At 40.3% G+C, this 24,636-nt stretch overlaps 1 protein-coding gene across 3 annotated transcripts; it reads left to right on the top strand.

The window, feature by feature from the left end:
• LOC121899291 (NADPH oxidase 4) lies at positions 1-24,209 on the top strand. 3 transcript variants are annotated; one of them, XM_042415010.1, is made up of 19 exons: positions 1-499; positions 964-1,059; positions 6,294-6,404; positions 6,742-6,826; positions 8,955-9,052; positions 9,434-9,461; positions 9,788-9,860; positions 12,129-12,209; positions 13,480-13,639; positions 15,134-15,298; positions 15,580-15,642; positions 16,360-16,420; positions 18,335-18,416; positions 19,571-19,690; positions 19,802-19,910; positions 20,661-20,729; positions 22,596-22,696; positions 22,787-22,940; positions 23,173-24,208. In XM_042415010.1, exons 1-18 carry the CDS (start codon positions 443-445, stop codon positions 22,905-22,907), a joined length of 1,680 nt encoding a protein of 559 aa, XP_042270944.1. In that variant the 5' UTR covers positions 1-442; the 3' UTR covers positions 22,908-22,940; positions 23,173-24,208. The 3 variants fall into 3 exon arrangements, with proteins under 3 accessions (XP_042270944.1, XP_042270943.1, XP_042270945.1); XM_042415009.1 differs by having other exon boundaries at positions 22,787-24,208; XM_042415011.1 differs by lacking the exon at positions 15,134-15,298 and having other exon boundaries at positions 22,787-24,209.
• The last annotated feature ends 427 nt before the right edge of the window (positions 24,210-24,636 follow it).

Below are 24,636 nucleotides of genomic sequence, written 5' to 3' on the forward strand. Positions count from 1 at the left end.
TAGTGGCAGAAAGGAGCAGTACGGATCGGTGGAGCGATGTTTATTGTTCTTCTGTGTGTTTGTTGATAATCTTTACTTGGCCTAATGTGATTTTAATAGGGGTTTTTGGCGATGCTGTCCAGTTTAGCTTCAGATTTGCGGTGAAGCATGGTGAAATGAGATGAGCCGATAGAGAGCTGCAGACAGTCGTGTTTCAAACTGCAGCAGCAGTGCAGGCAGGACAGAGCAGACACCGGCCGGTCTGCAGACTCTGCACACACACACACACACACACACACACACATACACACACATACACACACGCTCTCTCAAACACACACACACGCACACACAGACAGACACACACAGACAGAGCTGCAGGGAGGACGGGTGTTCCCCTCTCAGCCACACCGGGGGTTTGGTGAAAAGTTTTAGGGCAGCTGCTGAGTCGGTTGGAGGCATCATGGTTGTGTCGGTACGGAGCTGGGTCGCCAACGAGGGAGGAAAGCACTTGGTCCTGGTGGGAAAACTTTTCTCAATGATTTCAAAGCCGTTCAGCTCCACTTACACCGTAGGCTGTTTGTTTTACCTGTTTATGACCTGTTGCAACGTGTTTTAAGACAACTTGTTCTGTACCACCTTCCATCCTGAGGAAAAAATACTAACACGGAGATCTGAACTTTCATAAATCCACTGTTAGTCACTTTGTCAGTGCTCAGTAGGGAGGTTATGGTATGTTGTCTGTATCTATATAACCTCCTACAATCATCATATGACAGTTTTGTGAGATTAAATGTTAAGTCTGAGACATGACTTGCAAATGTACATGAACTGTTAATTGAGGAACTATTAGCTACTATTAACAAAACAAACCATACATTTTTTTTTATTTGTTAACAATGACCTGATGGAGTTAAAATTAATACTGTACATCTTGTGTTTTGTGTGTGTGTGTGTGTGTGTGTGTGTGGTGTGTGTCTGTAGATGCTGTGGTTGGGAGCGAACACCTGGCTGTTTGTAAAGACCTTCCTGCTCTACTCCACTGGACAGCAGTATCACTACCTCTACAAGATGCTCGGGGTAAGACCTGACACACTGATTTTGTGTGTGTGTGTGTGTGTGTGTGTGTGTGTGTGTGTGTGTGTGTGTGTGTGTATTTGATCAAACATTAACTTTATAAAATGTTACAAAATTATGGGAAATCTTTGGCCTGGGAGGAAGCTTGCTGATACTGACCTGTGGCCGCTACAGTGTTTACAGATAGATGTGGTTACAGAACCATTTTGTTGAGTTTAAAATGCTCCTAAATTAAGTTAATTTTGGGTCAAAAGATAAGTGTCTGAAAGTAAAACAAAAGGGCATTCAGCAGTGCTTTAACGGGAGACTTCATTACTGCACAGTACCTTTGGGTTGACTGATATTAATACTTAGGCTAATTGCAAAACTCACTTGTGAAGGAGGTCAATAACAGGTTTCAAACCATTTCAATAAACATGTATATCTTTGTGCAGGTCCTTGACATGAAAGAAAGATAACTCAGTGTAATATATAGCTAATTATAACCTCTCTAAGGTTTTTTTTGGTCAGATCGTAAAGGTTGCAACCCACCTAAGACCTGAAACCCAGACGTTTTAAAGATCTAGCTGTTGTACATCTAACTGAGCTACAGTGAGTGTTGATATTCCAGAGAACAGTTAAGCTGAGGCTTTCACTGTAGTACCATCTATCATCTTGCACTTGTATTACCATGCATTGCATTAGTAAAACGTATTATATCCAGAGATTAAATGGATCAGCAGACAAACTCTGAAGCTGAAGTTTTTTGCGCTTCTTAAGATCTGCACTGACTCATCGGCATATCCAGGCTTGTAGGTTGAAATCATGTAGAAAAGATAAGATCTAGATTCAAATTTCTGATGAAAAACATCATAAAAAACATGGAATAGCAGTTTACATTAGCACTCACGGAAGTTCTTTGAGAGCTTAATTTCAAGACAAAATAATAGCAGAGGAACATACATTACATTAGATTTCTGCTGTTTGCACTGTTAAATATCACGTCTCATGTGCCCAGAATGGGTCATGTGACTCCTTCTAGTGGTTGCCCAGATGACAACAATTAAGCCCCAAATTTGATCAAAATAAGGACCAAATCTCTGGTGCTGAAGAAGCCCACTACTACTGTTTTCAGTGCCTCCAAAGATTTCTATTTATATCACTGGAGCAGGTTTTGTGATGGACGGTTGTCTGTCACACATGCAGCTTTAATGAGTCTGAATTATGACTATAAACTCTGTGATAGCAATTAGCTATGTGTGTGTTTATGTTCAGTGCCTGGCCAGTGTGTGCTAACTCAAGGGGCAGCCAGTAGTGACATGTGCATGCATGGGCACACAAACACACACACACACACACACACACACACACACAAACATACAGACCCACACACACACAGTTAGGAATTTGATGGTTGCTGGTCCATGTGAGTGCTAGTCTAATTGTTGTCACAAGTTCATGGTGCTGTTTGTGTATGTGCGTGTGTTCTTGATGCATTTTTGTGCACAATAAATGTTCCTTGCATGCGAAGAAAATCATACAAATGCAGCTGACATTACTGTCCAATCATTTGAGAATTTCTAAGCTCAGAAGACTCCACTGCCTGTGTTTCTATCCACAGTAGTTGGCTACTGTTGATTGCTGTTACAAATATACCACATGTTCCAGCTGTGTGATCACTAGTTGTTTGTGGAAGCAGGACACAGTTAGCGTCATCTCCCATTTTCTCTCTATTTCTATCCTATGCTTGAGAAAATGTTTTTTTCAGCTCAAATGTGTCAATAACAGTGGCACGAGCTTCTGACTAATCAGGTTACTTGTATGAAAAACAACACATTTATGAATTCTTCAGTTTTGTACCATTCAGTTCCCTCTAGATACATGCAATTGGGGCTGCAACTAACAATTATTTCCATTATCACTTAATCTGTTGATTATTTCCTCGATTAACTGATTAGCTCTTAGGTCTAAAAATGTCAGGAAATGGTGAAAAAATGTCGATTACTGTTTCCCAAAGCCCAAGATGGAACCCAAACCCCTGACCAACATTCAAAAGAAGCACAGAAGCACAGAAAAATCTTTTAAAAATGACTCAAAGTGATTAATTGATTACCAAAGTAGTTGGTAATTAATCTTTTAGCGCAAAGACTGTCTGAGAGGCTTTTATTTATACTTAATTCACTGCAGGCGGATGCTTGAAAGTGAGGAAAACTTTGTCAACAATCTTTGCTAAACCATCCATGTGACAGTAATATCACGCCCACTTCTTGCAAATGAGATTCCAAAAAACACAAGTTCATCCTCCTGTGAGAAAATTAAGCTGCTGTAGCAAAGGAAAAAAGTGATGAGAACTAAAAACATCAGATGGTATGTCTTCAACATAACACAAGACAATTAAAACATAACTACAGCAGTGCAATGAAAAAGTAAAAAAAAAAAAAAAAAAATCCAACAGAAAAATCCAACAAAAACGATGTGTGCAGAAAATGAAATAAGTGGAAGAATAAGAAGTGGCAGCGAGCAGCATGTGTGAGCTATTCATGTGCTGCCTGTATGGTGGGAGGCAAAGGGGAGAGAGGGGCAAGTGTGGGCACGCCGCTGGCTTTGACTGAATGCCTTACCAGAGGGCTTAAGTTTGTGTGTGCTTGTGTGTGCACCTGCATGTATGTGAGTGTGTGTGTGCCCAAATTGGAGAGTCAATGTTTTAATGCTGCTGAAGGGAATTTCGGTTTAACTTCAAAAAGTAGCTTATCTCATTCACCTGTATGGTTCATCAGTGTGTTTGTGTGTGTGTGTGTGTGTGTGTGTGTCAGAGATGTGCAGAAAGCAGGATATCAGATCTCCTGCTTGTGGTTTTGCTGTCAGCTGCTTTTCTAAGGGAAGTTGTGTTGAGTGTATGTGTGTGGGAATTTTTTAAAGGGTAAAGGTATCAGACTTTTTAAGTATGCTGGTGTTAACCTTGACTTACTATAAGCAGATTCTAACTTTCACCTGTTTGTGTGCTCCATCTTTATACATTACAAACTTCCTGCGGTACGTCTTACATTCCTATATTTTTCAATTAGTTGTACAGCAAATTGTGGTCCCTCATGTCTACATGGCCTGGGGAGTCAATTTGCTTGTCTAATCGTTTATAATTTGCGCTTGTCCAGTTGTATAGAAGCATGTAAATCGGTTAATCATATTTTTACAGCTAACGTCTTGAAAATCTATCATTTTGATACTCAAAAGACTGGTTTTGGGTGGAGTAAAAGATTGGGCTACACTTCAAGACATGAACTGCTGGACTCTCCTCTGATATCCCTCATCTACACAGTCATGCACCTTCACCTCTCACGCTAGTTGTTTCAATTTCTTAATCAGAAGAGACGGCACCAGCGGTGCACACAGAGGCTGCCAAGAATGTGTTTAAATGTGCAGAGTTTAAAAGTACATCTAGTGTTTCCGCATGAAAACAGCTGTGATTATTGAGCTGTGGTTGCGGTTTTGTAGCGCCAGACTACACAGTTGACATCCCTCTCTTGTTACTTAATGTGAACTGCACCAAATCCATCCTGGTACCAGGTGTTGTATCATTCAGACAGGATTTCCCAAGATGCAGTGCAAATGTATCAGTACACTTTTTTTCACTGCCTGACACTGGTAATGAACAAATGAGGAATCAAAGAATCTAAGAGTGTTGTTCAGACAGTCTTCTCCTCCTTCCGGCTGCTCCTTTTAGGGGTCGCCACAGCAGATCATCCGTCTACATCTCTTCCTGTCCTCTGCATCTTCCCCTGCCACACCAACCACCTGCATGTCTTCCCTCACCATATCCATAAACCTCCTCTTTGGCTGTCATCTTTTCCTCTTGCCTAGCAGTTCCATCTTCAGCATCCCTCTCCCAGCATAACCAGCATCTCTCCTCTGCACATGTCTCCAAACCGTCCAACCTGAGCTGTCTCTCTAATATTCTAATTCCTAATCCCGTCCATCCTCGTCACTCCAAACAAAAATCTGCCACCTCCAGCTCTGCCTTCTGTCTTTTCGTCAGTGCCACCCCCTTCAAACCACACAACATAGCTGGTCTCACTGCCCTCTTGTAAACCTTCCCTTTCACTCTTGCTGGTACCCTTCTGTCGCAAATCACTCCTGACACTCTTAACCACCCACTCCATCCTGCTTGCAGTCTCCTCTTCACCTCTCTTCTGCACTCCCTGTTACTTTAAACAGTTGACCCTAAGTATTTAAACTCATCCATCTTCGTCACCTCTACTCTCTGCATCCTCACCATTCCACTGTCCTCCCTCCCGTTCACGCATATGTATTCCATCTCTTCTCTCCAGTGCATACCTCCACCTCTCCATGCTCTCCTCAACCTCCTCCCTATTCTCACTACAAATCACACTGTCATCCGCGAACATTATAGTCCATGGAGACTCCTGCCTGATCTCGTTCGTCAACCTGTCCATCACTGTTGCAAACAAGATAGGGCTCAGAGCCAATTCCTTGATGTAATCATACCTCCACCTTGAACCCATCCATCACTCCAACCGCACACCTCCACCACCACCAGAGTTGCTCAGACAGTGATGTGTTAATTTCTGTCTTTAACGTGCAGGAGTGCAGAATGTATAAAACATAGTTTATTGGAGTAGGAAAAACACAATGTTCCACGGACATCTATATACTGTAGTAGTTTGTAATAGAGATATGATGATAACAGATGTAACATGAGTTTCAGTGCATTGAGCAGAACACTTAGAGAGTAGCTTATGTAGAAAAGAACCTCACCTTCTACTGTAATTTAGAAACTTTCAGTTATCTTATCATTGGCTTATTGTGATGAAACAAAGAGTGACTTCAGTGATATCAGATTTTTGCAGAATATTTTGAATATATATTTGTCTTTTTATCTATTTATTGACCAAAACCATTTTTTGTCATGTCATGATGATGTCAGCGTCATCATCCTAACAAAGTGAATTATGGTTGTACTCTAATTAAAGGCAAAGCTTCAGCAATGAGACACAAAAAGAATAACAGTCTATAACCCTTCATACTGAGAAGGACAAAGAGTCATGCTTTAAGGCCACAGTGCACAAAATAGGAAAGATGGATAAATACTTAAAATCTGAATCGGACAAGTCAAAATGTGTATCCTAATCTGTCAGACCCTTATCACATTGCATCAGTTGAATCCCCAGGGCCCATTTCACTAACCTACCTGACAATGTGTGTGTGTGTGTGTGTGTGTGGTGTGTGTGTGTCTTTTCCAGCTAGGGCTGTGCATCAGTAGGGCGTCTGCGTCTGTGCTGAACCTGAACTGCAGCTTGGTGCTGTTGCCCATGTGTCGCTCCCTGCTCACCTTTGTCAGAGGAACACACCAGGTAGGAAGAAGACTGAGGGCTGAAGGGATGATGGGATGCGGGTGTAGGAAGAACAGTAGAGCGATGGATGGGATGAATTTGTCAGTGTTACTTCTATCTTGATGTCATGCCCAATTTAGTCCACTTTGTTCATTGTCCATTTTGTTTGTACTACTACCTACTAATAAATCACACATTTTAGTTTCTAACAAGATAAATTAGTGAGATTTTGATGTAAAGATGCAACAAAACAATTCTAAAAGCATATTTTTGTGCGTTATGAGTACAGATGTGTGTGTGTGTAGCCACATTATGTTTCAAATATGTTGTTGGTCTTACAACACTCACACACACGCAGGTATCAAGCAGAAAGACACGCAGACTCCTGGACAAGAGCAAGACCTTTCATGTGGCCTGTGGAGTCGCCATCTGCATCTTCTCTGGTAAAAACTGTCAATTATCACTACAGCTCATATGTCTGCATGTGATTCTGTGTGTGTGTGTCATGGTGAGGATAAATGGACACAGGCTGGCTCAGCATTCCTGGGGTACCAGCTGTGATGTCCCTCCAGCTGGTGGGGTGTGTTCTCAGTTTCTACTTGTGTATGTGCGTGCGTGTGTGTGTGTGTGTGTGTGTGTGTGTGTGTGTGGTTTTGCGAGTCTCCTCTCATGACATCACGGGAGCTTCCAGGAGCTGCGTGGAGCTCCGGTTTACTTCTTTTTCCTATTCTTCAGTGTCAAGAGATGTTTTTTCTAAGCAGCCTCGCTCCATATCTGTGTTTTTACAGTAACACATGCGTCTCTTTTACTCACAAAAAAGATCTATGAGCAAAGTCACAACCAGCCCACCCACTGTGTGCTTTTTCTTGGCACTGATCCAGTCATTGTTTAGAGGTCCTGTTCTGTTTTAAATTGTGATCGCTGATGAATTTGGGAATTTACTGTAACACTCAATGTTGCCTGGTCGCTAAATAGTTTGTTTTCTGTCCATTCTGAGAAATGTTCCACAACCACGCTATAGCAGCTCTGTGAGGCTGTACTCAGCTTAGAGCTAAATGCTAACATGAGCATGCTAACATGCTCACAATGCTATCATGCTGATTCGAGCTGCAACTATTAATCAATTAATCAATTAGTCGAATGTCACAAAATTAATCAGCAACTATTTTGATAATCAAATAGGCGTTTTAGTCAGTTTTAAGCAAAAATGTAGCTTCTCAGATGTGGGAATTTAAAGCTTGTCTGTGTCATACATGAGCCTACATGACAAGCTGATTGGTTAGTAGTTTTTCAGGTATTTAGTCATAAACTAAAGTATCAGGTAAACTGAAATTTTGACCTGATAATTGCGCTTAATGAAAATTTTGTGCCATTCCATCTAGATATTGAGTTATGAGTATTAATTTTCTGCGCACCATGTCTGTGCCAAATTTACAGTGAAATATTTGTGGTTTAGATATTTCAGTCTGAACCACAAATGTCACCCTGCTGGTGGCGCAAAAAAGGAAAAATCAGTAAGATTCATCCTCTCTGCACCATGAATGTCTGTACCACATTTCATGGCAATCAATCAAATAATTGTTGAGATATGTCAGCCTGGGCTTGTTTCACAAAAGCAATTTGTGAGCACTGCTCACAGATTGTAAATGGTGCCAGTGTCCCATTTCAGTTACCAATTGCAGATACATTTGTGAGTCTTAGAGTCACTCACATGCTCATGCATGGGTCACAAATATGTTTATTTTGTTTAGTTAAATGTGTCAAAAAATAACATGACAGAAAATGATCTCATGTTGCAAGTCACAGCTTGCATGTTGCAGATTTGGTGAAAGTGGCCGCTGGGGCCAAAGTTGTTGACTGACCGACTGACAGATCAACACTACCATCCCTAAATCTGTGGTGCTAGCGTGGCTAATAATCCAGAACCATAGAAATAAAAGAACTGCGAGAACTGTCATCTGCCGTCTTTCACTATCACCATTCACCTCCACAATTCAACAACTCCACATACACACACACACACACACACACACACACACACACATCTCCCCTCAGGCAATGTTCTCATGTTCTAATAGCGGAGTTCCAAAGTTCTGAGACAAATGACAATGAAGACAGAGAGAGGGAGAGAGACATAGACTGAGACAAGAAAGAGAGAGAGAGAGAGAGAGAGAGAGGTGGGTGGGAGGCAGTGGGAGTGAGGAAGGATGTGGGTGAGAAAAAAGGACCCTTGTGTCTCATGATTACGCCCTCTAATTCCATCAGCTGTCGAGCGGCTGCGTGGTTAGCCTATGATGTCAGGGAGGTGTGTGTGTGTGTGTGTGTGTGTGTGTGTGTGTGTGTGTGTGTGTGTATGTGTGTACCATTGAGTCAGGAGCATGTTTTGCTGACTTTCTGCTGAATAGACAAAGAAATGTTTGTACGAGTGTCCTCTAGTAGTTCATTTTGACCTTTGTAATTAAATGTATGTGTGTGAAGCAGAGGAGACATCCTGTGTGTCTGCCAATGTCTGTGCGCTGTTAAAATCATGTGTGTGCGTTTTCATACAGTATTGTCTGTCTTCTTCTTTAGTTGTACATGTTTCTGCCCACCTGGTGAATGTCGTCAACTTCAGTGTCAGCTACTCAGATGACTTTCCGGCTCTTAATTTGGCCCGCTACAAGGGAGAGGTGAGGCACAAATACACGTCTGTACTTTTATACTTGTTAGCAGCCTCTATGATATTGTACGTTCTTCAGGTTGTAGCCTCAAGCATCACAACTATATGTCAAACATCAAACCTTAAACAACCATAAGGCCTGGGAATACTTGAAACAAACGACTTCATACAAATTGTCATCTGACCACATCTCTAGAGGGTTGACAAAACTGCCTTCATAGAGAAGCGAGATGTGATTACTGTAATTGTACAAATAGGGATACAGCATGTACTTTTGGACAAATTTAACTCTCTTAAGCCCACCCTTTGAAGAATTGAGGAATGTCTGCAACTTTCAAAATGTGCCATAATAATAATTATAATGATATATATTTTGTTGTTGTCTTTCCAGGACCCGAAGCTGATCATTTTGACCACAAGTAAGACAGACTACTCTTTACTCTTTCTTGTGTGTATGAAGGTATGTTATATCCTTGTGTAACAATCAATGTGGTAAATGTGTTACAGATTATAGTGGCTTTATGCCAAGAAGAGCAGAAGAAGTCTTGCTGTGTCTGCCTTGTTTAGTTCTCACTGTCTTTCTATTTGTTACTGTCTTAGTGGGTAATATAAGCCTTTCATGGGAAAAGCAGATTACTTGCTTGCTATTAAATTGTGTCTTATCTTTGTTAAATATAATTGTCTAGAAGTATCACTGTAAAACAGTGGAAAACTGCTCTCTGATTGGCTCTCTGATTTACTTTAGTCCCAGGGGTCACTGGTGTCCTGCTGGTTCTCATCCTCTTCCTGATGTTCACGTCGTCTTCGTACTGTGTGCGGTAGGTCGAGCATCCTTTATCATAATCATCATAATATGTGTCATGGATGTATTAAAAGAGGTTGAGACAGACTTGCTCTCTGCCTGTGGCTCAAAAATACATTTTGAACTGCAGACAATTTTATGTTATAAATATTATGAATTTTTAAACCATGAAGATTTAATATTTGTAAAACTTTCCCAAAGCCCAGAATTTTTTTTTTCATTTGTGTGTCTCGTCTTACTTTTTGATGAATGTTGGAGCCTGGTATCCACATCTCCTACGTAGTACAACCATGTATGTGGGTTGGACTGCCCCTGTGTGTCTCCGTCTCTGCCTCTATCTTTTTGTACACGTCTATGTCTTTCTGCCAGAGTTTATGACTCATCTTGTGTGTGAGTTTGTGAGGGAGAGAAATGGAAGATGGAGATGATAAGGAGACTTGCTAACAGAGGTCTGTTATAGAGCAAATCCCTTCTAAGTGTTCCACTCACAGCTCTGTCATTACTCAGGTCAGAGTGGGTCACCCGCTGTCTGTGTGTGTGTGTTTGTGTGTTAACCCGTTCAGGTGTGTGAGACTCTCTGAACATGAAGTGTGTGTGTGTGTGTGTGTGTGTGTGCTCTCCTTGCTTTCTTCAGTAATTGAACAGAGGATAAGAGGAATTTCCAGAGCACTTCAGGCTTTAGATAAGAGTCTGGGTGAGTGGCTTGAGTGGTTGGATGATGGCTGTTGCACAGCAGAGGAGCAGCCACATAATGAGTCATAATGATCCACTGACATTGTGACACATTAATGCTCGCAGTGCTATTAACATCTTTGATTAATTGTTTTGTATCAGCATTTCAACCCTTTAACATCATTGCTAATTATATACTTCTAGAGTTGTGATTTATTATGAGTTACAGTGTCCACAGAAGAGGAAATATGTAGTAAAAGCCACCTGAAGGCCAAGCAGTGGTAAGAAAACCAGTTCAGCAATAAAAAGCCAGGTCATTGGCACAGGACTATTAAAAAGTTAAAATGTTTTTTAGTAAATTAGTATAAATCAAATAATAATATCAAATATTCCACAATTAAAACTGTAGTAAATTTAAACCTCATAACTTTAAAGTTGATAATGTCTTTCTTCAATATTAATTTTGTCAACAAAACTTTAAAAATGTAAATTTACAATCAAGTGAAGTGACTTTCACTCCTCCTACACACAGACTGATATTTTTTCTTCTTCACTTGGCAAATTTTCCCAAAGACTTACTTAAAAGACGGGTAATTAGAACTGCAACTATTTATTGATTAATTTAAAAATTGAATTGGCAACAATCAATTAAGTAAATTTTCCAGCAAAAATGCCAAATATTTGATGGATTCAGGTCGTTAAAATTGAGAATTTGCTGCTTTTATTGGTCTTACATTATTCTAAATTAAATATTTTGGACAAAACAAGACATTGGATTTTGTTTTGTCATTTCTGACTGCCTTTTCTGATAATTTCTGATGCTTTATAGACCAAAGAATGAATCGATTATAGACAGATTAATTGATAATGAAAATAATCATGAGTTGCTGCCTTTCCACCCCCACACATCAGTTTCTGTGTCCTTTTCATCTCTGCTTACCGAATCTCACACAATTCTCATAGTTTTCACTCCTGTCTGTACAAAAACGCTGGAAGTTAAGTAAGCGACTTTGTGTTCTGAAAATGATCTTCAATAAAAAATCTATTGATTTGGTTAGTACAACACAAGTCTTCTTCAAATCCCCATCGGTTTTCTGAGATAAACATTACTGTATTATAAGGCAATGACAGGCTAATAGGAGGTAGCACATAGATCCTCATGAATAAAGCTGCTCAGTCCAGTGGTGGTCCTGCACAGGAACAAGTTACACTTAAAGAAAACAGATGACGAAAGAAGGTTCGGACTTCTAAAGAAGTTGCAGTCAAAGAGGATGAATTCAGGGTTTGATGATGTTGACTATTTGCAGTGTTTATGGGGGGGCCGTTGTGTGTAATGACCCCTTTAATATTGACCTCTGATGTCCTGCTTACTCAGGCTCTGAGCTGGGAGTCTGTGCGTCTGGTCCTGAACAAACTCTGAACTGGCTTTCTTCTTTTGTTATCTTTGCTCTTTTTTTGTGTCTCTCATTCACTTGTTTCCTTGTATCATGTTACCATGTTTCATTCCTCCTTTACATCTATTTTTGGTCATTATCTCTATTTTAAAACACACTCTATCTGGTATAGAAGTATGAGTATATGTTATCATCGTGTCTGTGGGTGTGTTTTTCAGGATATCCAACTATGAAATCTTCTGGTACACACACAACCTCTTCATTGTCTTCTACATCATCCTTATGGTGCACATGGTCGGGTAAGTCTCTGTTCTCTGACCGTGTGTGTGTGTGTGCCTGCATGAGTGAGCAAGTTTTTCTGCAACCTTGATACTGTTGGTCTACATTTCATCCCACTACACTCCAGAGGACAAGATAAGAGTTTCCCTTACTTACGAATGTCAGCAAATCTGAGACTCCTGCTGACAGCTGGAGACATCTCTATCAGCAGTTTCAGCCTCAACAAAACCGGAATGTTTTTCTCAGCGTTTCTCTGTAGATAAAATACCCACATCAGTTATGCACTTTTTTATACACACACATCTTTCATTTCAAAACATGAAAAAAAAACATTTGTCTCATGTTACTGACTTGTTTCGTATAAAAATGTCATGTTATTGACTTATTTAAAATGGCATATCATGTCACTTTTTCTACACAAAATATCACAATGAACTGCAGTACCAAGGTTTGCTTGTATATGCCTGTCCTGTCGCTGCCGTGTTTTGTTATGTTATGTAGTGTGGTAGAGGTAATTATCTAACACCTTGTAGCTATACTTTTAAACTATGTCAAATGGCAGTATTTATTTGTAATATTTTCTTGATTTTCTTGAGTTATTAACCCTTTTGGAGCCTACCATAGCCCATTGTTCGTATATGTCCTCATTTGTTTTTTTTAATGTTTTTTATATCCCCCAAATCAGCACAACCTCTACTATCCAAAATAAGATGTACTTCAATGTAAAATTTAAGAAATCAGACAATAATTGTAGAAAAAACACAAAATGCGCCTATAGAAATGCATTTTTTTTTAGTAAGAAACAGGCAATGGTAACATAAAGAAGAAATTTGGCAACACAGAAAAGACACATCAAGGCTCAAAAATGTCCCAGAATAAAATCCATTCATTTGTGGGACTACAACATATCCCAGCATGCACTGTTACAGGCCTAACAGACACAGACATACAAGCATGTATGCACCTACTGTTTTCAGTTCACCTGAGCTGCATGTCTTTGTACATTTTGATGGTCTGAATGTACAGTGTCTCTGAAAAAGAGAAAAAATGTGTATTATAATATTGATACAGGTATTCTGTGATTCCAACTTGTTACATGAGTTTTTTTTCCTGTGGTTTTTATGTCAGGATGTCCAAATGTGGCTGTAAAAAGGAATCTAAATTCCCCAATTTGTAAATGTAAACATTCACATATTTACTTCGATTTGTCTCCATGGTCTTTTTCAGTAACTATTCCTCAGTGGGTATAAAAGTTACACTAAAATAACCACTTTTTCCTCTTTCAAACAGTGGAGCACTGAAATATCAGACCAATCTAGAGGGCCACCCTCCTGGCTGCCTCAGAGCCAATCAGAGCAGCCCAGAGCAGCGCGGGGAGGAGCTGGAACAGCATGAGGATGAAGAGCAGAGATGCAGAGAGGAGGCTCACTTCCAACCTCACTACCCCCAGGTCTGAATGTGTCGTGTGTGTCTTGGCATTTACATTTATTGCTGTGTGCATCTGTGTTGCAGTGAGTGTGCTTGTGTGTGTGTTTAAGGTAAATGCTCTACATGTGTGCTCTGCATCTGGGAAGTGTTGGAGGGAGTTGGTCCTGTTTATTAGAGGTGTAGAGCTGTTAGGGAGGGGCAGGCATCCTCTTTTTACATCAAGGCTTTTGTTTGTGTGCATTTTGTCCTGCGTGTGTGATTATGTGTTTGCACATGGTCGTTAAGCAACAAACTGGTTCCATAAAATCCCCCTTAAACCCGATTGTACTCCCCAGGCTTTACTGGAGCTGTGAGCAATTAGGCTGCTGCAGGTAACTGCAGGAAGAAAGAAACAGGAACACCCCATGCTGTGATAGCGAGGTAGATAGATTTAGCAGGTATTCTCCAGATTCTACTCCTACTCCATTTGATTCAGAGGCCCTGTGTGTTTTTGAGACCGAAGCAAGACCAAAACAGACAATCCAACAATCACACTCACTTTACAAACTCTCTTTTTTAAATCTTTACACAACTACTCCCTACACACTAAAAATCACTGAGTTATTTTACCCAGTTTGGGTCAATACAGCATCCATACAACAGTAGAAATCTGTTATTTCTGCCCAGTGTTTTACACAGCAAGCTTTAGCTAAAAAATTGTTGGAAATATATTGTTTCTTGTACATATGATACACAAGTTATTAACAATCAATTACAAACCATGACATGTAAGTTTAAAAAGAGTAGAGTAGATTATAACAAGCTTTAGTTGGGCAACTCCATGAATGTCGTTAAGGAGAGAAAGTATGCGCCCCTATCGCCATTGGTACAATTTATTGCATTGAGATTACAAAGATACACATGAGACACAGAATTCTTGGAGAGAGATCAAGGGGACAGCAGCTTGCAGCCAAGAAGAGACTATGACAGCAGGCTTTTGACCTCGCCTTTTAGTGTGGCCATTCAGAACAGGTATACACATCAACATCTTCCTTTAGACGCAGTTTGAAGACACATCATATGGATTAGTTTGTTTGAGGTATGCTCACACCTTCCTAAAGATAAAAGAAGATTCCTTCTTCTAAAGAAGACTCCTAAATCATCCTGGATCATGACTTATCTTTACATGGAGGTAAAGGTGATAACATGAAATAGAGGTTCATCATTAGCGGCTTTCCTCAATTGAGCAGATATGATCCATGGAGGCTGTGAGCTGTGAAGTGTCAATTATACATCTGTGAAGATATATGTAAACGTTTCTGCAGATTAGAAGGATTTAATGGTTAACTGTAGGTTGCAGAGGATCTGCCAAATCTCCACAACATCTTGTTAAGCCCTGCGTGTCAAAAGGCTGATTTGTTTCTGGCAGACATTATAACAAATGTGTGTGTGTGTGTGTGTGTGTGTGTGTGTGTGTGTGTGTGTGTGTGTGTGTGTGTGTGTGTGTGTGTGTGTGTGCGCGCGCGCGTGTGTGTAGACATGGCTTTGGGTGTCTGGTCCTCTCTGTCTCTACTGTGCGGAACGTTTCTACCGCTACATCCGAAGTAGCGAACCCGTTACCATAGTAACAGTCATCAGGCACCCCTGTGATGTCATTGAGTTGCGAATGCTGAAGAAGAACTTTAAAGCTCGTCCCGGGCAGGTGAGAGTACAGGACATGTCTGTTTTTTCTTAACAATTTGTTTTTGTTGCATCTCAGTTTTGCTGTATCACATGTTATCTTACTTTTTTAAAAAGTTTTATGATGTTTTTGAGCAGAATAGCAATTCCACTGCTGAAACTAACTATGAAGAGTTTTCTTCTGTGCTTCCTCCTTCCTATTTTTGTCTCCACATGCCTCCTCTCTAATCCTCTCCCTTCTCTCTTCTCTCCTTCCTCTTGTCATGTTGCTGTCTCTCCATCTCCTGTCTTTCTCTTTCTCAGTATATTGTTCTCAACTGTCCAGGTGTCTCTTCATTTGAGAACCATCCCTTCACGCTAACAGCGGTAAGAGTTTATGCAACTCCACAACTCGCTCCAACACATTCCTCACTCATGACACAATGCAAACACACGTCTATACACACACACACACACACACACACACACACACACATATGTTTTTACAGTTACTTAAACTTTCTTCCCCCCTGGCAAAGAACATGCAGTTCTTTGTCTCTCCCAACATCCCGCCCCCTCTACCACTGGCTGGCGCTAGATTGACAGCCGGATCTTCCAGTAATATTCTATCTCACAGTGTTTATTAGTGTTTTCAGATTTAGTCCAGATTGTGTGAGACAAAAGCTGAAGACAAAGGAACTACTTTCTGCTTGGACAGCGTACAGGGATGGATACACACTCATTCACACACACAGAGAGACACGCACTCACTGTGTGCATGCCTATGCCTGGTGTGTTACGGAGCTTTTAGGAGGAGGGCAGAGAATCACTCTGACAGAGAGCAGACAGACCCCTGAGGCTAGTAACGCCGTCTGCCAACAGGAAGGCTGTATATGTGTGTGTCCGTGAGTGTGTGTGTGTGTATGTGTGTGTGTGTGTGTGTGTGTGTGCATTGTTAGATGTCATGAAAAGAGTTGTGGCTGTGTATTGTATGTGCACACAGGGTTGTGTGTTTGTGTGCATGTCTCTTGTGTTAGTTACATGTGTATGTGTGTGTGTGTGTGTTTCATTGTGACTCACTGTCTGCTCTCTAACTCCTCACAGTGTCCCACAGAGAACAAGCAAACTTTTGGCATCCACCTCCGAGTCGTGGGAGACTGGACTGGTGGGTTCACACACATACATACAGAAAAACACACGCACACACACAAGGGGGCTGACATAGGCGCGCATGTGCAGAGACACACATAGATACAAGGACGGACAAACAGACACACAGTGTTTCTGTTTCGTACCGACAGGATGGGAGTCATTTTGTTTTGTCCTCGTCCTCTTTCTCTCCCCTCTCTGGGGAGGATGCATTTCCGAAAAACTACATTTTTATGTTTGTGTGTGTGTGTGTGTGTGTATTTGACTTGTGTGTGTGTCTGCTTCTTCACCTTGAGGCTGGCATGCCTCTCACTGTGTTATTGTCTGGTTAGGAAACTCACGCGCACACACACACACACACACACACACACACACACACACACACACACACACACACACCATTTTCATTACATACACATTACTGTGTTCTTTTCAGTACTAATTATTTTAATTATTTAATTATCATCACTTTATATTGGCAATAATTCAAATATATTTTCCGAAAGAGGAGAAACATCCACAAATCATGGGAACCAAGTTGGGTATACATTTCTTACTTTACTGTCTTAATGTGCATATTTTCATTAGATTCATCCAGATGCAGGTATGATAGCATCCTTGTTGTTTCCATTTTCAGAGAAAGATCTCCTTTTTCCTCAGGGAAAATGTCAGTTTTTCCATTTACAAATACATGCTGTACTATGTCCATCCATTGTTTTAGTATGGGAATTCCGTTTTACACCAGTTTTAGTTATTACTTTTATAGGTAACCAGTAAAATTTTACCGAGATACAGTTCCCTTCTTAAAACTACTTCTTCTGTTATCAGTCCAAGATACAATATCATGCTGCCCGCAGGGATCTCATAACCTAAAATGTCTCTTATGGTAAAAAGTATACTTTTGGCTTTTCACTTGACCAGGCGATGTGGGAGTGATTAACTTTCATTTGCCATCACTGGTACGAAATGATTAATGTGAATTAGAAAAAAAATGAATTCAATCTTCCAACTAACATCTCTTCGTTTCTTGGAGTTTGTTTTTGAAATTTTATCAAACCTTTATTTAAACAGGAAGTCTCTTGAGATACATTGTCTCTTTTACCATGGAGACTTGGCTAAAATGGCAACATACAGTAGGTGTCACAAAGTTACATAACAACACATCCAGCACAACAAAACAGGATCTGTGAAACGAGAGAGATAAAACTCCACGATTTAAAACAGTTACATTCCTCATGAAACATTTTTTTAATGTGATGCTTGAATCTCTGATATGAAGGCAGCATTTCCAGATTAAGTTTATCTTGTAAATGTTTCCATGCCCAGGGTGCATAATATAAAAATGCAATTTCTGAGCAGACTCTAGGGATAGGTAACCAGAAAAGGTACATAGGAACCTTTCTCCACCTTTTTAGTGTGGTCCACCCAATTAACACGTATAAATTACAATGATTTATAACACACATGCCAATCCTTCACTGATATTTATACGTTTTTTTGTTACTAACTTTGTTGCCTCAAACTGTGTTAGTTAAAGATCCAAACACAACATTAACACAAGAATTGTTTTTCATGTAACTGCATCAGTTGCACTGGTATGCAGCAGACTCAGGAAGATACTCACTTCTAGAGGAAGTTGTGACCTTTGGGAGCCTGTGACAAATGCAAACTCGTGCAGTCATTTCCACTCGCTACTGTACATTCCCACACACATGCACAAGCTTTCAGAAAACAGGAGGGGAAGTCTGTTTGGGTTGGCCTCTTAATCTGCCATGACGTCACGTTGTAACCGAACACTGAATAGTAATAGGACACCTCTAAATGTGTTAATATCTATGCAGACATAATGTTTGCATTATTTATGAAGCTGCACATTCTTTGAGAGTTAGATCAGTGGACTAAATCTCCTCCTCTACTCTCCTCTCCTCAGAGCGGTTCACACAGCTGTTACTTCCTGAGCCAAGGATAGACTTGGAGATCCTCCCCATGGTGCAACAGAGGAGATACCCCAAGTACGTCTTTGTGTGTGTGTGTGTGTGTGTGTGTGAATGATGTGACTGACATGATTTCTCATGAAGGCTCAGAATCACAGAGGGGTCAGAGGTTGTGACCTCCTGACCTCTGACCCTGTGCTCTTCCTGCTCTGTGTGTGATAGAGAGAGAGAGAGAGAGAGAGAGAGAGAGAGAGAGAGAGATAGGTGTAGATAGAGAGAGTGATGTGGGGTTGGAGGGAATGAGAGTTTGTTTTGTGACAGTAAAGAAAAGTAAAGCAGCGTTAAACAAACCACCAAATCCCCCCTCCATCTGTTTCTCTGTCTGTTATTGGGCTGAGGTGTACAACAGCGCCCACTTATGGTCAAGAGAGTTGCTATTTAAAGGCGACATAAAATGCTTTTTGTGATTTTCTGTCATTTGTACACTGTTATAATGTCGGATGTCTATCCTAAACATGGGACAAAAAACATGGGAACTAAACAAAGTTCTGAAAAATGCCACCCTCAAGTCAAAAGCCAGGGTTTTGCTCTAAACGCTCCCTTTGCAATGTTACCTCTACTTCCTCCTCGTGATGATATCAGATTGTTTGCACATGCCCACAAAGAGCCATCAATTCCGTAGCCTTTATTGTTAAGGTTGTTCCACAAATTGTTCATGTTGTCCACTTGCATTTTGGCTCAAAGATGTATGGATGTATTTGAGAAGTTAACATTTTAAGTCAAGAATGAGAAAAAGAGGTGAAGTCTTACTGTTGACACTGTGTTGGGTGTGTGAAGCATTACGCTCAAGTTCTTGAGCTGGATTTTGGCTAAGTTTCACACATAATGTCATATTGTGTGGGACTAGTTAGTGGCTTAAAAGTCTTAATGCAGAGGAATTTACTTTTGGATACAGCTTTGTTTGGTAATTTTGTATCTGCGTGTTTAGTGTGTGTGAAAGATGCATTTCTGTGTGTGTGTGTGTTTGTCTGTGTGTTCTCAATGACACAAGTGTTTGAGCAGCTGTTGTAGAGATGACGGGTGTGTATGTGTTTGGGGTGGTGGTGGGTGGGGGGATGTAAGCCACTCAGACTGGGATTTCAAATGCAGGATGTTTATCTGTTTATGTGTGTCTGACCCAGAAAATATAATTATTTGTGTGTATATTTGTCCTTGGATTTTTGTGTTTTCAGGCTTTACGTGGACGGTCCATTTGGGAGTCCATCAGAAGAAGTGTTCAACTACGACGTCAGTCTTTGTGTTGCGGGTGGAATAGGGGTCACGCCGTTTGCCTGCGTGCTGCACGCTCTGCTGTGAGTGCATGGAGACTAGTTGTGAAAAATATCATACACTGGCAAATGATTAACAAATTGAGCCAGTATGCTTTTTTTCCTTTCTGTCTTCTCTCCTTGCTGTGCTCTCAGTGATGGCTGGACAGGTTTCAGGTTGCAGAGGTTGTACTTTGTGTGGGTCTGCAGGGAGCTCCGGTCCTTCTACTGGTTTGCTGAGCTGCTGTGTGCCCTGCATCATAAGGTCAGGACAAAGTCTGTGTGCTAAAGCTTACATGTTATGTTAGTTAAAACATGTGGGAATTAACTTAAGTTTGGTAATAAACCAGGAGATTTACCAACTTTTAGGACTAAAGTAGTTCTTTGGCATTTTTGAACTGAAAAATATCTGTGCATGTCCATGCCTTTACCCTTCATTCACATTTTTGTAAATTAAGATAGTAAAGATAATTCACTCCTTGCCACAGGCTGTTGGACTTCAATTCCTGTGTGTGTTTGCTCTCAGTCAGGTCAAAGAAAGTTTTCAGGGGTTTTTAAGGGGAACATTTCTGTGGCACCTGTGCTTTTACAGTAAAATCCTGGTTTCAAACAACTCTCATCACAGTAGAACAGTGTTTGTGAAGAAAATATGGAACAATCTAAAAAGCACACACATTAGATCATTGTATCAGCATCTGCAGAACTCCAACACTTTTAGTTAGTTTTTTTGCAACAAACATCTTCATAGGCTTACTGAAATGGGAGAATAAAATGCTTAATTTCTTTCTTTCTTTCTTTCTTTCTTTCTTTCTACTGGAAATGTTCAAATTTTAGCTTTATGCAGTGCTTTGTCGTATTAACGCCATCTTGTGGCTGTTAGTAATCTAACCGCTCCTATTTTTAAATCCACCTAAAGAATAAATTTTGCAGTTTATGCTAAATGTCACTTTTTTAATTAAACATATCTCCAGCACCAATAAACAATGACCTGTTCATGTCTGTGTTTGTCATTTAGTTATGGCAAGAGAACAGACCAGACTACTTTAATCTGAAACTGTACGTCAGTCAGACAGACAGCCTACAGGTAGGTGACACACACACACACACACACACACACACAGACAATCCATCTGTTTTTCTGTCTATCCATCTTTTCATTGACTGTCCACCTGTTAATCTCTTCATTGATTCATCATTTGTCAGTCTTTTTACACTGCATGCACTAGGGGGCAGTATATACCACAGAGAGTATACAGTATATTCACCTTCACACTCCTCACCTTTGTTCACAATGGCAGCTCTGCAGAGGAAGTCGAAACTGCCGACACAATGAACATGAGCTTTAATAATGTTGTTCATTTCTGCCCTCTCTTACAAATGGTTCTATATATAGAAATCCAGAATTAAAACATCTCTGTTGTGCTGAGAGAAATGCTTACTTGCCTCAGTAATTGTAAAAACAAAATAACTCAACAAACCCTAACCTTAAACAACATAAAACAACAGAAAAGTAACAATACCTCTGATAACTCTAGTATTGATTTTATTAACTGTTTGGGCAGATTTTTGGTCATACAGTAGTTGTTGTATAGTGTATTTCTTCCAGTGTGTATGTAATGATTCAGGTCCTTGAGATCAAGCCAAGACTTTTTAATTTGTCATGTATTAGAAATATTGAACCAACATGTGTCTCAAATGGAAAATAAATTTCATGTCATTCAGAATTTTTTATATAGTTTTTCTGACACACTACTCTTTTTTCCAGCATGTTCCTTTTTTCTTTTTCAACATCCCCTTGTTAGTATAGTGGTGAGTATCCCGGCCTGTCACGTGGGAGACTGGGGTTCAATTCCCTGATGGGGAGAGTCACACTTTTCTCTGACTCACTAAGTTTATGAGGAGAAATAAAACCACATGCCTGTGATAAATCAGAGGCCTGTCATGGGTAGCAGAGTTACTACTAGTGGACTGGAACAATTCTTGAAACTTTTGGGAAGGCTCCAGCTCTTACTCTAGGCACACACATCCAGCTTTGTTGATTTAGCTATATGAGAAAGGCACCACGTAAAAGCAGGAAATGACATATATGCCATCATGTTTTACCTAATACCACCTCTACACAAAGATCTTAACCCATATCAGACCCGTGTAGGTGAACCCCCTTTGAGGTCAGATTTGCTCTGTGAAAAAGGATCAACACAGGACTCACAGGATTTACCGGCTTAGCACAAACAATGACGGGATGGTCTAGCTGAAAAGAAGTTCTCTGCACATCTTCCAGCGGCTGAATCAGATGCTTTTCAGTACAAGGACAGCAAACTTCAGAGGAAAAAAAGGACTGAAGCACACTGGTAGATTTGCAGCCTTGAATAGTGCAAACAGAGGGCGATCTGTCTGATCTGTGTCTGGTGTGTGTCTTGTATAAATATACAGGGATATAGTGGGTTTAGTGGGTCTCTAGCACACAAACGGAGCCAGGAAGCTATACATTAAAAGTGTAACTTCAAGTGGAAATTAAAGATATCAGCAGCTTATATGGCTGTTACACGAACAACTACGCTCCACGTTTTCAGTCTTACACTGCTGTTTACTGTGCTGATAACGCTTAAATGCTCCCAAACCAAACGGCAGGACTGCTGCTGTATGGAGGTTAGCAGGAGAAAGAGGCAGAAAAGGAGAAACTGGAGGCCCACTGGAGGTCATGACAGACTTGAAACTTCCAACCAACAGCTGTCACAGTGCTTTTCTGCTATAAAATATTCAGTGTTTCATAACACTGCTGCTGTCTTGTTCAGATTTCTCTTGTAAAAACACAGAAAACATAAAACCTCTAACATTGAACTTTGAAGTCCTGATTGCAGACAGCACAGGTGTTTTCCCTGTGGCAAATATCTTTCATTAAAACTTGATTACAATATCAAATTTCGCTTTGTTAATTAATTTTTTCCAGAGCATGTCTGAGGAGAAGTACCGGCCGCTCGCATCGAGGCTGCTAGTCGGTAGACCCAGGTGGAAGTTATTGTTGGATGAGATTGGGAGAACCAATAAGCAGTGAGTAGAGTGGAGTATTAATTCAGTGTTATCAAAGGAATTAATTGCTTACATCCCACAGTGTTACTGTTTGTGTGTTTGTGGTTTCAGTAAGCGAGTGGGGGTGTTCTGCTGTGGACCTAAAGGCATCTCCAGGACTCTCCACAGACTGTGTAACTCAGCCCGCTCCTCTGGAACCACCTTCGAATTCAACAAGGAGTCCTTCAGCTGATTGTGCATCAGAGCTGGTCCTATGCACTCTGAGGTCAAATTCAGTTTTAAAAAAAGCAACTTCACGATGGATTTAGTCACACATTTTGGGACAAATTATGTCTATTTGAATTATATTTTATCAGAATATCTTTGGCCAATCTTGGTTACTTGAAATATTGTACACGTTCATGAAATTATACATCTATTATATGAAACTGGCTAAAAAATAAAATTTACAGACTGTATTTATATTTTATATGCATCCTTGCCCATGGTCACCAAAGGCTGAGCAGTACGATGACTTCACATGCAGCACAAGGCTTTTTTCTCTCTACAGTCCAACCCTGACCGCTGACTGGAGCTCCAGTAGCTTCAGCTTGAGCATCAGAAGACCTGAGTGGCCTCTAAAAAAAACTGTACAGTCTAAGCAAATTCAAAGAAGCCAGCTCACTGCACTGATTCTCCACTAATGATGCTCTGCTTTTCTAAAGTTGCTGTTGGATTTGATCTTTTCCCTGACCCACCTCTCCTAGCTGTAAATGTGTTTTCTCATGTTGGAGTCTAATGTGGGAAAAACACACAACCTGGAATTCTGTGGCTCCGAACACAACAGCAAGATAATAATATCTCACAGAAGGAATTCATCTTTCAGTGGACCACAGCCGACATGTCATGCAGGGACCAGACAAACTGTTTTTATATGAACATTTAAGAAGGAGTGGACTGAAGCAAGTTGGAATCACATGGGCAAATCAGATGTGGTAACCACTGACGCCAAACTGGTGTTAAAGGTTTTTTTTTCCCCTGAGTGAAGATTCTCAGGCAGTGCAGGTGTTTACTGCAACCAGAAAGCTCTACAGATCCAAGAAAACCTCCACCTCAAGCCAGTATTTCTGCTTAGTTGTTATTTTCATTTATTTATATTGTTAAATGTTATTTGATGTCATGTGAAAACTTCTGCAGGGCTTTGGCAATTCCTCCACAAATGTCCAACGAAATCTTTTTATCTCCAGAAAGCAGTTACTGATAAAAAAAAGAAATTAGGATATTGGTGGATTTCCAGTTGATTGATTGATGTGTAATTTGTGAGTTTGACGCTACATTTTCAGTAGTTTGTCATATTTCTGTTATTAATTAAACAAACTTCAGACTGTTTGAAACGTTTGTTGTGATTCAAATTGCCTGTAAAATAGTCTTTTTTTAATGTAAAAATTACACATTAGCACGAAACTAAATTTGTGATCATGTGAAATAATACCAGGTAGTTACATCCAATGTCAACTGAGAGCACACATATTAAAAAATATTATGGAGGGTTAGTTTAAAAGGTGTGATTGTCTTAGGCAAGATTTCTGCATAAACAACAGATGAAAAAAACTGACAGTGAAAATTTGGATCAAGTCTGATTTTAATGCAGCGTGTACAAATTCATGATTCATCGTTCTTATCAGGATACCGCCAACATTTTATTAGCACCTGTGAAAGATCGCAGGTGCTATAGCACACTTATGGTCCTTTAGCACCAGTGCTAACACACAAGAGGGTGTGTTGGAGATTTGTTCAGTGTATTTACTTGTGTAAAAACAGAGTGGAGCTTTTGTTCTCTTACATTTAAACTTTCTAAAATGATGCTTGGCCATCCTGACTCCTACACATTCACAATAGAGGGGTTCTACTTTGAAATCCTCATGTGGAAAATACATAATTCTAGGAATCTTGAAATAATGCATTTTTCCAATGGAGGGAAA

This window comes from Thunnus maccoyii, chromosome 6 (genome assembly GCF_910596095.1).
Source record: "Thunnus maccoyii chromosome 6, fThuMac1.1, whole genome shotgun sequence".
Lineage (NCBI taxonomy): Eukaryota > Metazoa > Chordata > Actinopteri > Scombriformes > Scombridae > Thunnus > Thunnus maccoyii.